General features: G+C 38.9%; 1 protein-coding gene across 1 annotated transcript in view; it reads left to right on the top strand.

Moving 5' to 3' along the window:
* The window catches only part of ZCCHC2 (zinc finger CCHC-type containing 2), a gene marked incomplete at its 5' end in the record, with an annotated part of 41,197 nt that extends 30,858 nt beyond the window's left edge, over positions 1-10,339 (top strand). The window contains 6 exons of the mRNA XM_010708427.2: positions 1,048-1,186; positions 2,601-2,665; positions 3,544-3,638; positions 6,024-6,152; positions 6,849-8,357; positions 9,365-10,339. Of these exons, the coding sequence (XP_010706729.2) occupies positions 1,048-1,186; positions 2,601-2,665; positions 3,544-3,638; positions 6,024-6,152; positions 6,849-8,357; positions 9,365-9,432 (2,005 nt within the window). The remainder of the gene's footprint in view (positions 1-1,047; positions 1,187-2,600; positions 2,666-3,543; positions 3,639-6,023; positions 6,153-6,848; positions 8,358-9,364) is intronic.
* Positions 10,340-11,003: the final 664 nt, after the last annotated feature.

Genomic DNA, 11,003 nt, shown 5'->3' with positions numbered 1-11,003 from the left:
TAATATTTTATTGCACATCTTTAAGTAGCCAAGCACTTCTTTCCAGAAGCATTTGGTAAGTAGCTGCTGGAACGTCGATGTGATTCTGCTTTGGATTGATCTTGGCTTGTGCCATTGTGGGATCTGAGTGGCATTGCACACTGTAGTAATTTTGATTACCTTGACAACAGCTCTGAATTAGAAGGTGCTTTACATTTTCAACATGAGCACTTAGATTACAGTTTTAAAGTATTAACTCATTTTTCCTTTTTTTTTTTAAATCCAGTGAGTAGTAGGGCGTATTTTTGAATAGTAGATGAAAAGTTTGTAGGTCCTTGTGCCCTACTGGTGCTGCGAGAACCCTGAACAGTTCCTCCAGCAGTCTTCATTGAGAAATGCTCTCAGAGCTGGTTAAAAGTTGCTATTGGCTGGCAACTACTAATTGAAACTTCAGTGAAAGGCATAATAAGGCTCAAAGGAAATGCCAAATGCTACTTCCATTTCCCAGCACTACTCAAAACTAACAATATTCAAGGTAAAAATACAAAACAAGAAGATTATTTTGAAACTCAAATAAACAGCTGCAGCATGATCTGTAAGTAGCCCTTCTTCTCTTATATGTGTCATGAATTCTGAAGCAGTGATTATAAAGTAATTCCAGCTTTGTTGTTAATAATACGGAAGAAGGAGAATAAATTCAGAATACATTTCTGTCTGTAAAATTTCTCCACATCATGTATGACGAAAGCAGGCAAAAAGACAGTGCAGAGATATCCGTGACAATTCTCTCAAGTGCTGTTTTTTATAAATTGTGTTGCTCTGAATTTTTGCATCAAATTAAACTCCAAGAAGAACTCCACGTATGTTCAGATCATTACTGTAACTGAAGTGCACAACAGCTCCTGTAACTTACATCTGTAAAATCTCTTGAATTTCTAGCATTTTTGAAAACAAAATACCTCTGATTCCCAACGTGTTACAAAAATGCCTACATTGATTAAAAAAAAAAAAGAAAAGAAAAAGTTTGAATGTTTGCTCATATTGGCATAACTTGTTTTTTCATTTCAGCAGCACTAGCAGTGCAAAGTGTTCTTCACTGGATAGCCTTAACATACAGCACTCTGAGCAAAATGGGGTAATGGACTGGAGAAGGAAAACCTGTATTGTCCAGCAGCACCCAGAGCACTGTACAAACATACTTGACCAGGTGTGTTGGTTTTTGTCTGAAGGAGTGTTTTCGAAAGTGAGGATGTGACTCTCAATTGAGGAGGCTGTTTGCTGCATAAGGTTACATTTAGTTTTCAAAGATGAAGAAGATATGAAAGTTGCTTGTGACTTACCCTGGTCAGAAAATGCCTCGTAATTCTTACTTACCACTGTCTTCTTAAATAAATAGCTTTTATTTGAGCTTATAACTAAAGTAGCACAGTAGGATGTATGTAATCAGAAAAGTCTGATGTTCATTTCTAATCAGGCACGTTCTTGTCTGATTGTCATCAGAGAGAATTTCAGAAGTTCTGAGGAGTTCGTGTTATTGCAAGGAACAAACTTGAAATTACGTTAACAACTAAGCTATATGCATCCAAGTATAGTGGAAAAGAATAATTGCTTGTAAATAAGATGGTAATACTGAAATTGAGGAAAGGAATATTACTCAGTGTTACATCTGGAAAACCTTTAATGTTAAAATTACTTTGTAATTAGTTAATATTGCTTTTATTCTGTGTGCAGAACTTGGCCATTAGATATTGGGTGGGAAGCAGCAAGCCAACCAAAACCAGTTTCCTTATTTCACAAAGTAGGGTAATGAACTGAGATTTGCTTTCACAGATGAAATGGTAGAGATCATGCAGGCTTGAAATATGCAAGTTTGAGGCAAGAAAAATTTGATGTACTGCACCAGGAAAAGCTACTTCCCGTATTGAAGATGTGCACATACAGCATAGATAGACATTTTTTTGACTTGTCATAATTTCTATTCCTGTGCCAAATAGGAGATATTATCAGCAACTACTAATAGTATATTTGCAGAAAAATGGAGATGTTGTAATTTTTCTAGTATGTTTGTAGGTGATATTTTGCAGAGTTTAGTTTAGCAGCAATCAAGGCTGAGCACTGGTTTTGACAAGATCTACAAATAACTTGGTGCTATTTAAAAATAATTTGCCACATGGGTTCCCTCTCCCCCCAGTTAGATAATTCCAGTTAAATCAAAAGGTTCTGTATCTGTTTAAGCCTTATCAACTCTGATGAGAGAACTTCTTTTTATGGAAGAAGTTGTTAGGGGATATTTGATTAAAAGTGTTGGTTTTTATCCTCAAAAGGAAAGACCTGGAGCTTACTCACAGCAGTAATTTCATTGATATCTTCTGAAAAATTGGAAGCGGTAATTTGCTGAGTCCCTGCTGATCATAGCATAAATGAAGATAATTTACATAATTCTGAAGGCCTGATTGCACTATGCAAATAGTTGTTTGTGTGACTGTAGTGCCTGTGAGCACACAAATTGTGACTCACAGACCTTTAAGTCTAGGAGGTATTTTTTGTTAGGGTTTTTGTTTGTTTGTTTTTTGTGAAAGAAGTTCTGTCTTTTGACTGACATCCTCGTGTTTTCTGTCTAGCATACAGGGGAAAAACGGAGTTTATCTGCAGTAAGCAAGAAGAAGGGAAAGCCACAGCTGGAAAAGTAGGTTTCCAATGTAACCAGTAATTGAGGAACAAAGTGTAATGCATTCACTCTGATAAACAGAGCGGATAGTCAATTAGATGCTTTGTTTTTTAGTTGGTGAAAGAATAGCTGGCACGTTGCAAGGCTAGTCTATATAGAATTCCTTCTTGTATGTTTTGAAAAGAAGTAACGTAAAAAATAGAATGTAATTCTGTGCATTCATTTCCTACAATACCACTTGTCATTTAGTGAACAGACAAAGAAGTAGGTTCTTAGCTGATACAGAGTTGCCTTTTTTTCTCCCTTGTATTTATTATTAAGTTTGAAAGAGTAAAGTTGTGCAGAAAACGCTGAAAATTGAGGAAGGTTTGCCAGCAACCTTTAATATTACTCAGGTAATGGTCATGGTTCATGGTAACATGGTGAAATGTTTTATTGAAGATAATTTGTGCATTAGAAGGCTTTGGAATTTATTGAACAATCCTGCAACGTGAAAAAGTTTCTGTCTTATTTAATACTCTGCCTGATTCTTCTTGTCGTTCTAATACTCTGTAATCAGATGCTTTTATGCTAGTCTAGACTATTGCTCCATTACGTTTGTCATCTTTCAGGGAAGAGTTTACAATCAGCTGCACCCTTTTTTTCCCCCCCTTTTTTTTTGAGTGTGTTTTCTTTCAGATCTTCATTCAAAGTGCTTAGTAGCACTGCTGGCATTATAATGCCTGGTGTATCACTAGTAGCCTTTACCTGTTTATTATCTACATTTGTTGTTATCCCTATGAAATATATGTTTGTAGCCTGGAATTACTGCCTTTGTTTACATTTGATTTTCCTACATAGTTGTTTATTTGTGCAATGCATTTGGAAAGAAACAAACATGAGAATTGTTTACATAGGGAGAAAGCAAAGAAGGCTGACTGCCGGTTGAATAACAGGACAAATGGAGTTAGAGTTGCAGCATCACAGCACATCCGTGCAGGGACAGCAAAAGGTAAGGTGCTCCCTCCTGAGCTGATTGTACGATTCAGCTCTGCTCATTTATTCATGTTGGGCTACTTGTATATGAAATTGAGCAATCTGAGCATGTGGAGGTCCAGTGCCTTGTCATCAGTGATCTCTTTGCAGCTCACTGGTACCTTCTGATGAGGAGTTGGCCCGTGAGGAACTTTGTGAAAACTGTCTTGTGTGAAATTTGGTTGAGCTATAGCGTGTAAAGCAGGTGACTACTGAGCTACCATACAGAACTGTGTATGCTGCCCAAACAGGGTTTTCAAATTTAGGTAATCTAGCAAAATCCAGAGTCTAGACCAAGACTTCTGTACATCAGTAAGTGATGAACAACACAAATGTCTTTTTGTCTTGTTAAATTGAGCATCCAAGCTTTATTATCAATTATCAAAAGGCTGCGTTACCCATCAATTTTGCTGGCCTGATGTTTTTGCAACCTAATACCAGATACAACCTCATCTCTCTTATACTCAATTCTCACAACAGAAAATTGATAAAGGCTTTGCCTTTTGTATACCACCTAATAAGCTGATGTGTTGAAAACATCTTACTAAGTGCCTTGTCTGGCTCTTGTTTCTGCTTGGGGTGCAGCCTTTAAAAAGTTTTCATGCTTTGTCACCGCTTCTCAACTTGAGAGTTGCAGGTAGATTGCACGCTGAATTACTGTCATGTGCTTTATGAGCAGTTTTTGTCATCTAAAAACAGTATTAAAATCTGACTGAAACTAAGAATTCACTGTTAACAAGATTAGTAAAAACAATATAGTTTGAAAAAGTAGGTAAGAAATCTACAAGTAGAAGACTAAATCTAAGGACAGCTCTGTGTGTGCATGTCTGACTGGTTGCTGTTCTTGTCATGTAAAGCACGCTGAGTGTTTATGACCTGATACATTTCAGAGGCTGTGTAATTTTGTGTGATACACTGCAAAGCTAAAAAGAAGTGTTTAGCCGTAGGAGTTCTGTCCACTTGCAACACACTGACCTACAGATGTGAAACTGCCTGCTTGGTAGGAATGGCTGGTTAAGGCCACTGCAAGAGGAAACTGCAACCCACAATTGCTGGAAGCAATTCAGTCCTCAGGGATTAGCTTTCTACCTGTCTTTGTATGCAAACATCCAAGTGTCATCTGATACAACCTATGGAGAGGTGGTTGGGGGGGGAGAAGCGGGGAGCAGGGGGAGGAAATAACATTGCAGTCTGAATCTCTGCCTAGCTTTATATATGGAGACATTGTTTGAAATGTCCTGTTTTGAGTCAGTAGCTCTTAACTCTTTTTTTCTTCTATTTTCACTTTCTGTTTTTAGCTTGTCAGTCATTTCTTAGTAACTTATAGCTTTGGAGACTTGAAACTTTGTGACTGGGACTTTAAGCTTTTTCTTTTCAGTGATAGGAAGTTGGCATGACTGTTCCACATTATATTAGGAATTCAAAACCCTTTTTAAAATAACTTGACCACGTATGGGTTTAATCCAGGAAAATGGTTGCAAGAATCAAAAATGAAAACTTTACGGCAACTTTGTAGTAATTTAACCTAAGCTGTTACATTTGCAATTGTAATAATAAATTAACAATTTATTTTCTTGCAATTACTAATAATACAAATAAATCCTAGTGTTCATTTTCTGTCCTGAAGTTTTTTTAACTGAGTTTTTTTGGCAGTGGGGTTTGCTTTATACTAGCATCTGGCCTACAAAGTGTGAGAGCACGAAGCTGTCTTGCTGCTTCACCTCTGAGGCAGAATTCAAAAGCCAAAGCATTCTGGCTTGCATACTGGACTTTGATAATAGTTTCTAAACCCACTCTGAAATTTAGTTTCCAGCAAATGAGTTTCCCATGATTCTTTTTGAAATCTAGAAGTGGCAATTTTACACTTTTGTAGTTTACCTCTTTTTCCTGAAACAGGTCTTGTTGATGCAGTTTAAGTCCTGTTGTTGAGGAGTTCACTGTGAAAAGGCATATTGTTTTGATTTTTGCCTGCTGAGTTAGCTTTCTGCCTTTGCTGATATTCCCCATGGGTTATATTCATCTCTTTGGTTGGAAATGCTTGATTGTTACCATTCAGAGGAAATTACTGTAGTATGATTTTTATAAGTATCACAAAATTTATGAGGACAATTATTTTTATTACTCTTCATAAATGTGAATTTTCATTGCCCCCTCCTTTGACATGGAGGATTCAGTCATCAGGAACTTGAGGACAAGACCAGTCCTCAGTGCAAGGAATCACAGCACTGGAAGTACAGGGAACAGATCCATTTAAGTAGGAATACAGGTTAACAAATAAAAATCTGAACTAGCACGATGTCAGCAAACCAAAGTAATCTTATTTCACTTCAGTACACTGAAAAATACTTGTTTTTATTTTTAGACCTGAATTTGGACACTGGATCTGGTCACGATACGTGTGGAGAAACATCATCTGAAAGTTACAGTTCTCCTTCTAGTCCACGACACGATGGGAGGGAAAGCTTTGACAGTGAAGAAGAAAAAGACAGAGGTTGGATTTATGGAGAGTGTGCATGAACCTTATATAGTCCTTGATATTAATCTCTTTCTTGTATTAATTTTAATTAGTTTCTCATTTTATCACCTGCTTTTATTTAACTAGCTGAAGATGATGTTTTTCTTAGTTTTGTGACTGTGTGGTTTGAGGGCTTCTAACAAATAGCAGAAGCTGTTTGAGTTTTAGATCACTATGTAGATGTATGTTGTACATGATATCCCATTTTTCTGACTTTGGCAGTATCTTGAGAAATTTCAGCAGTACAGCAAATAACATATAAAGTTATAAAACTATGCCAGCGTGTCTGAGAGGTCTTTCTCTTTGTGTTGACTGTTTAATTTGTCACTCCTTCCAAATTTGAGCAAACTTTATCGATGTCTTTCTAGGTAGATACAAATTCCTAATTTGGCCTGTTTACTGCTGTTCATATTTGCAGACATACCCAAGTCAAAGACACAGCTAGCTGAAAGCAGGACACTAGCCAGGCATTTTGATTTAGATGAACTATAGAGATTGACCTAGCCTGATCTGGATGACTGAAAATAATCTCAAAATTAGTCTAAGTCAGAAAGACGTCATTATCTTTTATGTCATCAAATTCATTAAGTTTTATATGTAAGTAGGTCCAGGGTGAGACTTAATACAGTTTCAGTTCATTCTTCTGACTGACAAATGCTGCTTTCTCCACAGACACGGACAGCAATTCTGAGGACTCTGGAAATCAAAATGCAACCAGGTTCACAGGCTACAATGCTGTCAGTTCATCAAATATGAACAAATCGTCTGCTCAGATCTCTTCGGCGAATAATGAAAATGGAAGCCTTTCGGAAGATCCTTTGAATGCAAAGTTTCAACACATTTCCTTTATGCCTGCCTTACACTGTGTGATGCACAGCGCTGCCCAAAAGCCTGAAGCGGTTGTCCCGCCCCCCATATCTGCAGATGGGAAGACAATGGGAATGCTTGTTACCACGCCTGTTGCTGTCTCACCGGTGAGAGAGTCTGCAAATTCACCTCCTGGTGGAATGGGCCCAGTGACTTCTGGCGAGCCTGAGAAACGCCTTGAGCTGATGGCTTCCCCTTTGCCAGTCCCATCCACTTTTCTCCCGCATTCTGTCCAGCCTGGTAGCCCTGCTTTGCATTTGGCAATACACAGATTGAAAATGCCCTCTCCGCAGGGATCGTCGGAAAGTTGCACGGTTAATGGACCACAGCAGCCAACAGGAAACTTAAGTATTGGATCACCAAATACTGCCTTTATCCCAGTCCACAATCCAGGTAGTTTCCCAGGATCCCCAGTTCCTACTACAGATCCCATCACAAAACCTGCATCCCAGGTGGTAGGACTGAATCAAATGGTGCCTCACATTGAGGGAAACCCAGGAGCAATCCCTCAGCCTACCAATCTGAAGGTAGTTCTTCCAGCAGCTGGTCTCTCCACAGCAGCACCGCCACCTCCACCAGCTTCATACGCTTTGCCAGGCAGTCCTCATGCTACCAGCGTGTTGCCCAACCAGAATACAAATGTGCTAAACACTGTAGCAACTTCCTCACCACCTCAGTCAGCTGGTTTAGGTGTTGGTCAGATCCAGTCCTCCGTTCCTCCTGCAATTCCTACACACACGCCAGGCCCTGCCCCTAGCCCAAGCCCTGCTTTAACACACAGCACTGCACAGAGCGACAGCACATCCTACATAAACGCTGTTGGAAATAATAACACTAATGGGACAATGTTACCTCCACAGCAGCTGGGATCTGGTCCTTGTGGTTCTTGTGGACGTAGGTGCAGCTGTGGGACCAATGGAAGCCTTCAGATTAATAGCTATTTTTATCATAACCCTCTTCATGGACAAGTCTACAGAGTTCCATCTTTCTTCACTCTGCCATCACTTTGCAATGGCAGCTACCTCAATCAAGCACATCAAAGCAATGGAACGCAACTTCCTTTCTTCCTGCCTCAGTCTCCGTATGCAAACGGGCTTATGCATGACCCAGTAATGGGGAGCCAAGCCAACTATGGTATGCAGCAGATGGCAGGATTTGGGAGGTTCTATCCTGTATATCCAGCACCTAACGTAGTTGCCAACACAAATGGGTCGGGACCCAAGAAGAATGGGAACGTTTCATGTTACAATTGTGGTGTAAGTGGACACTATGCGCAGGACTGTAAGCAGTCATCCATGGAGGCCAGTCAACAAGGTAATCATGATAACTCCCAACGGACTTGCTTTTGAGTTTAGCAGTTTCTCTTTACCTAACTGAATGTGTTGTTTCTGGTCTTGCAGAAAGGTGTGCGTGCGTGTGTATGTTTTGTGTAAATGGTTGTGCATTAGTGACCTGCTCTAAAGCTGCAAAGTATCTTATCTCTGCTTGAAATTTCTGTAGAACAGCGCAAGGTAAAAGGATTCACAGCGCGAAGCAGAAAATGAGCATGATTCAGAGCTGGGAATTCCAACTCTATCTGTTCTAAATTGTCATTCTTTTCGCTCATTTGTTTTTGGTATTACATTTGAGGTTTGCATGTCGTTTCAATTTTTCCATTTCTGGTCAGTGTTTTCTAGAGAGAATTCATTGGCAAAAAGCAGAGAAAATATAGAAGAATTAAAAAAAAAACAAAAAAAACACAACAAACTGGCCATTTAATAATTCAACTTTTCTAAAGCTTACCTTTGCACAACCAGCCATCCTCTATGCCCCATCATGAAATACACAAATGAAATATGCTTGAACTTCTCAGACAAGTTACAGCAAAAAAGCAGAAACCAATTGGAATTAGAAGTCGAAGGAATGGCTGCAGTCTTGCGTGCTGTTTCTTCCTCCATGCAAAAACAAACAAACAAAAAAGAAAACAGGAAACTCAGCGTTCAGATGGAACATAAACTATTTCTGATTCTTGGCCTGTGTCCATTCTGACTTGACTTGTCTGGTCAGACAGGAACAGGAAAGACTAGCCATGATGGGGTCTCCTTCTCTTTGTATTTTTCCAACTAAGGTAAAATCTGGTATCTGCTGTCTATCTATTTTTTTAAACTGATGTTTTTAGTGAGCGGTTGAAAGAAAATAGTGTAAGATCTTAGGACCTACTTTAAACGGACTGGAGGATGATAGTGCCTTTTGAAGAGCATGTCCATTTTGATACCTTGTAGTGGTTTTGTAATCCATTTTAATTGTAAGCAGTGACTTAGTAGTTCTCTTTCCTGTTTTAGGCACTTACAGACTGAGATACGCACCTCCCCCTCCCCCTTCCAATGATACCTTGGATTCTGCAGACTGAAACAAGTAAACATTGCCTACTTAAACTGAAGCTTGGGGAATTGGGGGAAGGTGTGTGTGGGAGGTGGGGGGTGGTCTTGTGTTTTGGGACATTCCCAGTTTTATATTCTTTTGGAATTTTTCATTGCTATCGCACCTCTTCCGTACAAAAGAAGAAAGCTGAGTCCCTGGTCTCCTCCTGGTTCTACAAAAGGCTTGCGTAGTGCATGTAATTCAGACACACAGCCAAACAATCAAAAAGAGCATTCGAACCATGCTTTTGCACTGAAGACTTGAGACATGTGCAATGTTTACTGCATCTAAAAAAAAAAAAGTACTCTGACCTCTGACATCACTGATGGAGCAGCCATATGGTGAAAGAAGAAAGTTGGTCATGTTCCCCACCACAATCTTCTTCCTCCCTTCCCTGTTCTCTTTATGCTGCTGTTTTATTTTCTTTTCCCTGTTTGTCCACGTGGATTTGTTGGGCTTGCATGAGTGTTTAGCGCAGTTCATACAGACCCTGCCCGTACGCTGAGTTAACGCTCGTGAATTGAGGGGAGATGTTCAGACGTCCTATTAGGAGGGTCCAAAGGAGCACGCCATACTGGATGTGTGCTGTAGCTGATAATAGTACATATACGCAGCTCTTGAGAGTCCCAAATAAATTAAAATACGTAGAGCAGGAAGTGACTGAAGCTGTGTGGACTTGAACAGATTTATAAAGGTAAACAAGCTTAAGTTAACAGATTTTTCTCCCATTGTAGCTTTTTAGCCTGTATGTTCAGCAAAAAAAGGTGAAAAACTGGTATGAATGTTGTACTCAGTGTGTTTGCATTTGTAATGAAAGTTGACAGCATTTTTTTCCTTTTTAAAGCTATTCTACATCGTGTCAACACAGAATGAACATTACTTGATCGAATATTTTTTTCCTAAACTATTACAGTGTTGCATTGTACTTAGAATGTAAATGTTTTCTTTCAAACTGAACAAAAGCTATGGTTTTCTACAAAATAGTCAGGTATTAGTATTAGAACCTGTCTACCAAATAGCAAAGTCACTATTTTATAACAATTTACCACTATGCGTAATTACGGTATAATGTGAAAGACTGAAATGAGTGTTAAGATGGTATTAATCATGTCAGTATCATGAGTAAGTAAGTTTAATGCTGCTGTATTTTTTATTTTATTTTTAAAAGCCAATATATGTACTAAATTGCTTCCAGGTAATATTTGATTTCCTGAAGTGCACTGAGGTTATCTGGAAGATGAGTGTATTTTTTGACTGCTGCATTCAACACCGATGAACAACTACCACTGTATATCCATAGGGTTTGGCATTCCTCACAGTTCATGGCAGAAATCTTTTTTCTTAAACTAAGAGTTGGTGTCCAGTAGAGGGATGAGATAAAATCAATCTTTGGTTCAGCCGTCTAATAAATTGCTAAACAAACAAGAAACTTGAAGAAAAAAGCTTGATTATTACATTTCTTCATAGGTAGCATTTATATTTATAGCACCAGTGTACATTTTGGAACTTTTTTCTCGGAGGGGGGGCTGGGGAGGGAGGTAGATGAAAGCTTTAATTTAA

The sequence above is a fragment of the Meleagris gallopavo genome, chromosome 3 (genome assembly GCF_000146605.3).
Source record: "Meleagris gallopavo isolate NT-WF06-2002-E0010 breed Aviagen turkey brand Nicholas breeding stock chromosome 3, Turkey_5.1, whole genome shotgun sequence".
NCBI lineage: Eukaryota > Metazoa > Chordata > Aves > Galliformes > Phasianidae > Meleagris > Meleagris gallopavo.
The sequence above is the reverse complement of the archived record's forward strand: the minus strand, read 5'-3'. Positions and strand labels throughout refer to the sequence as shown.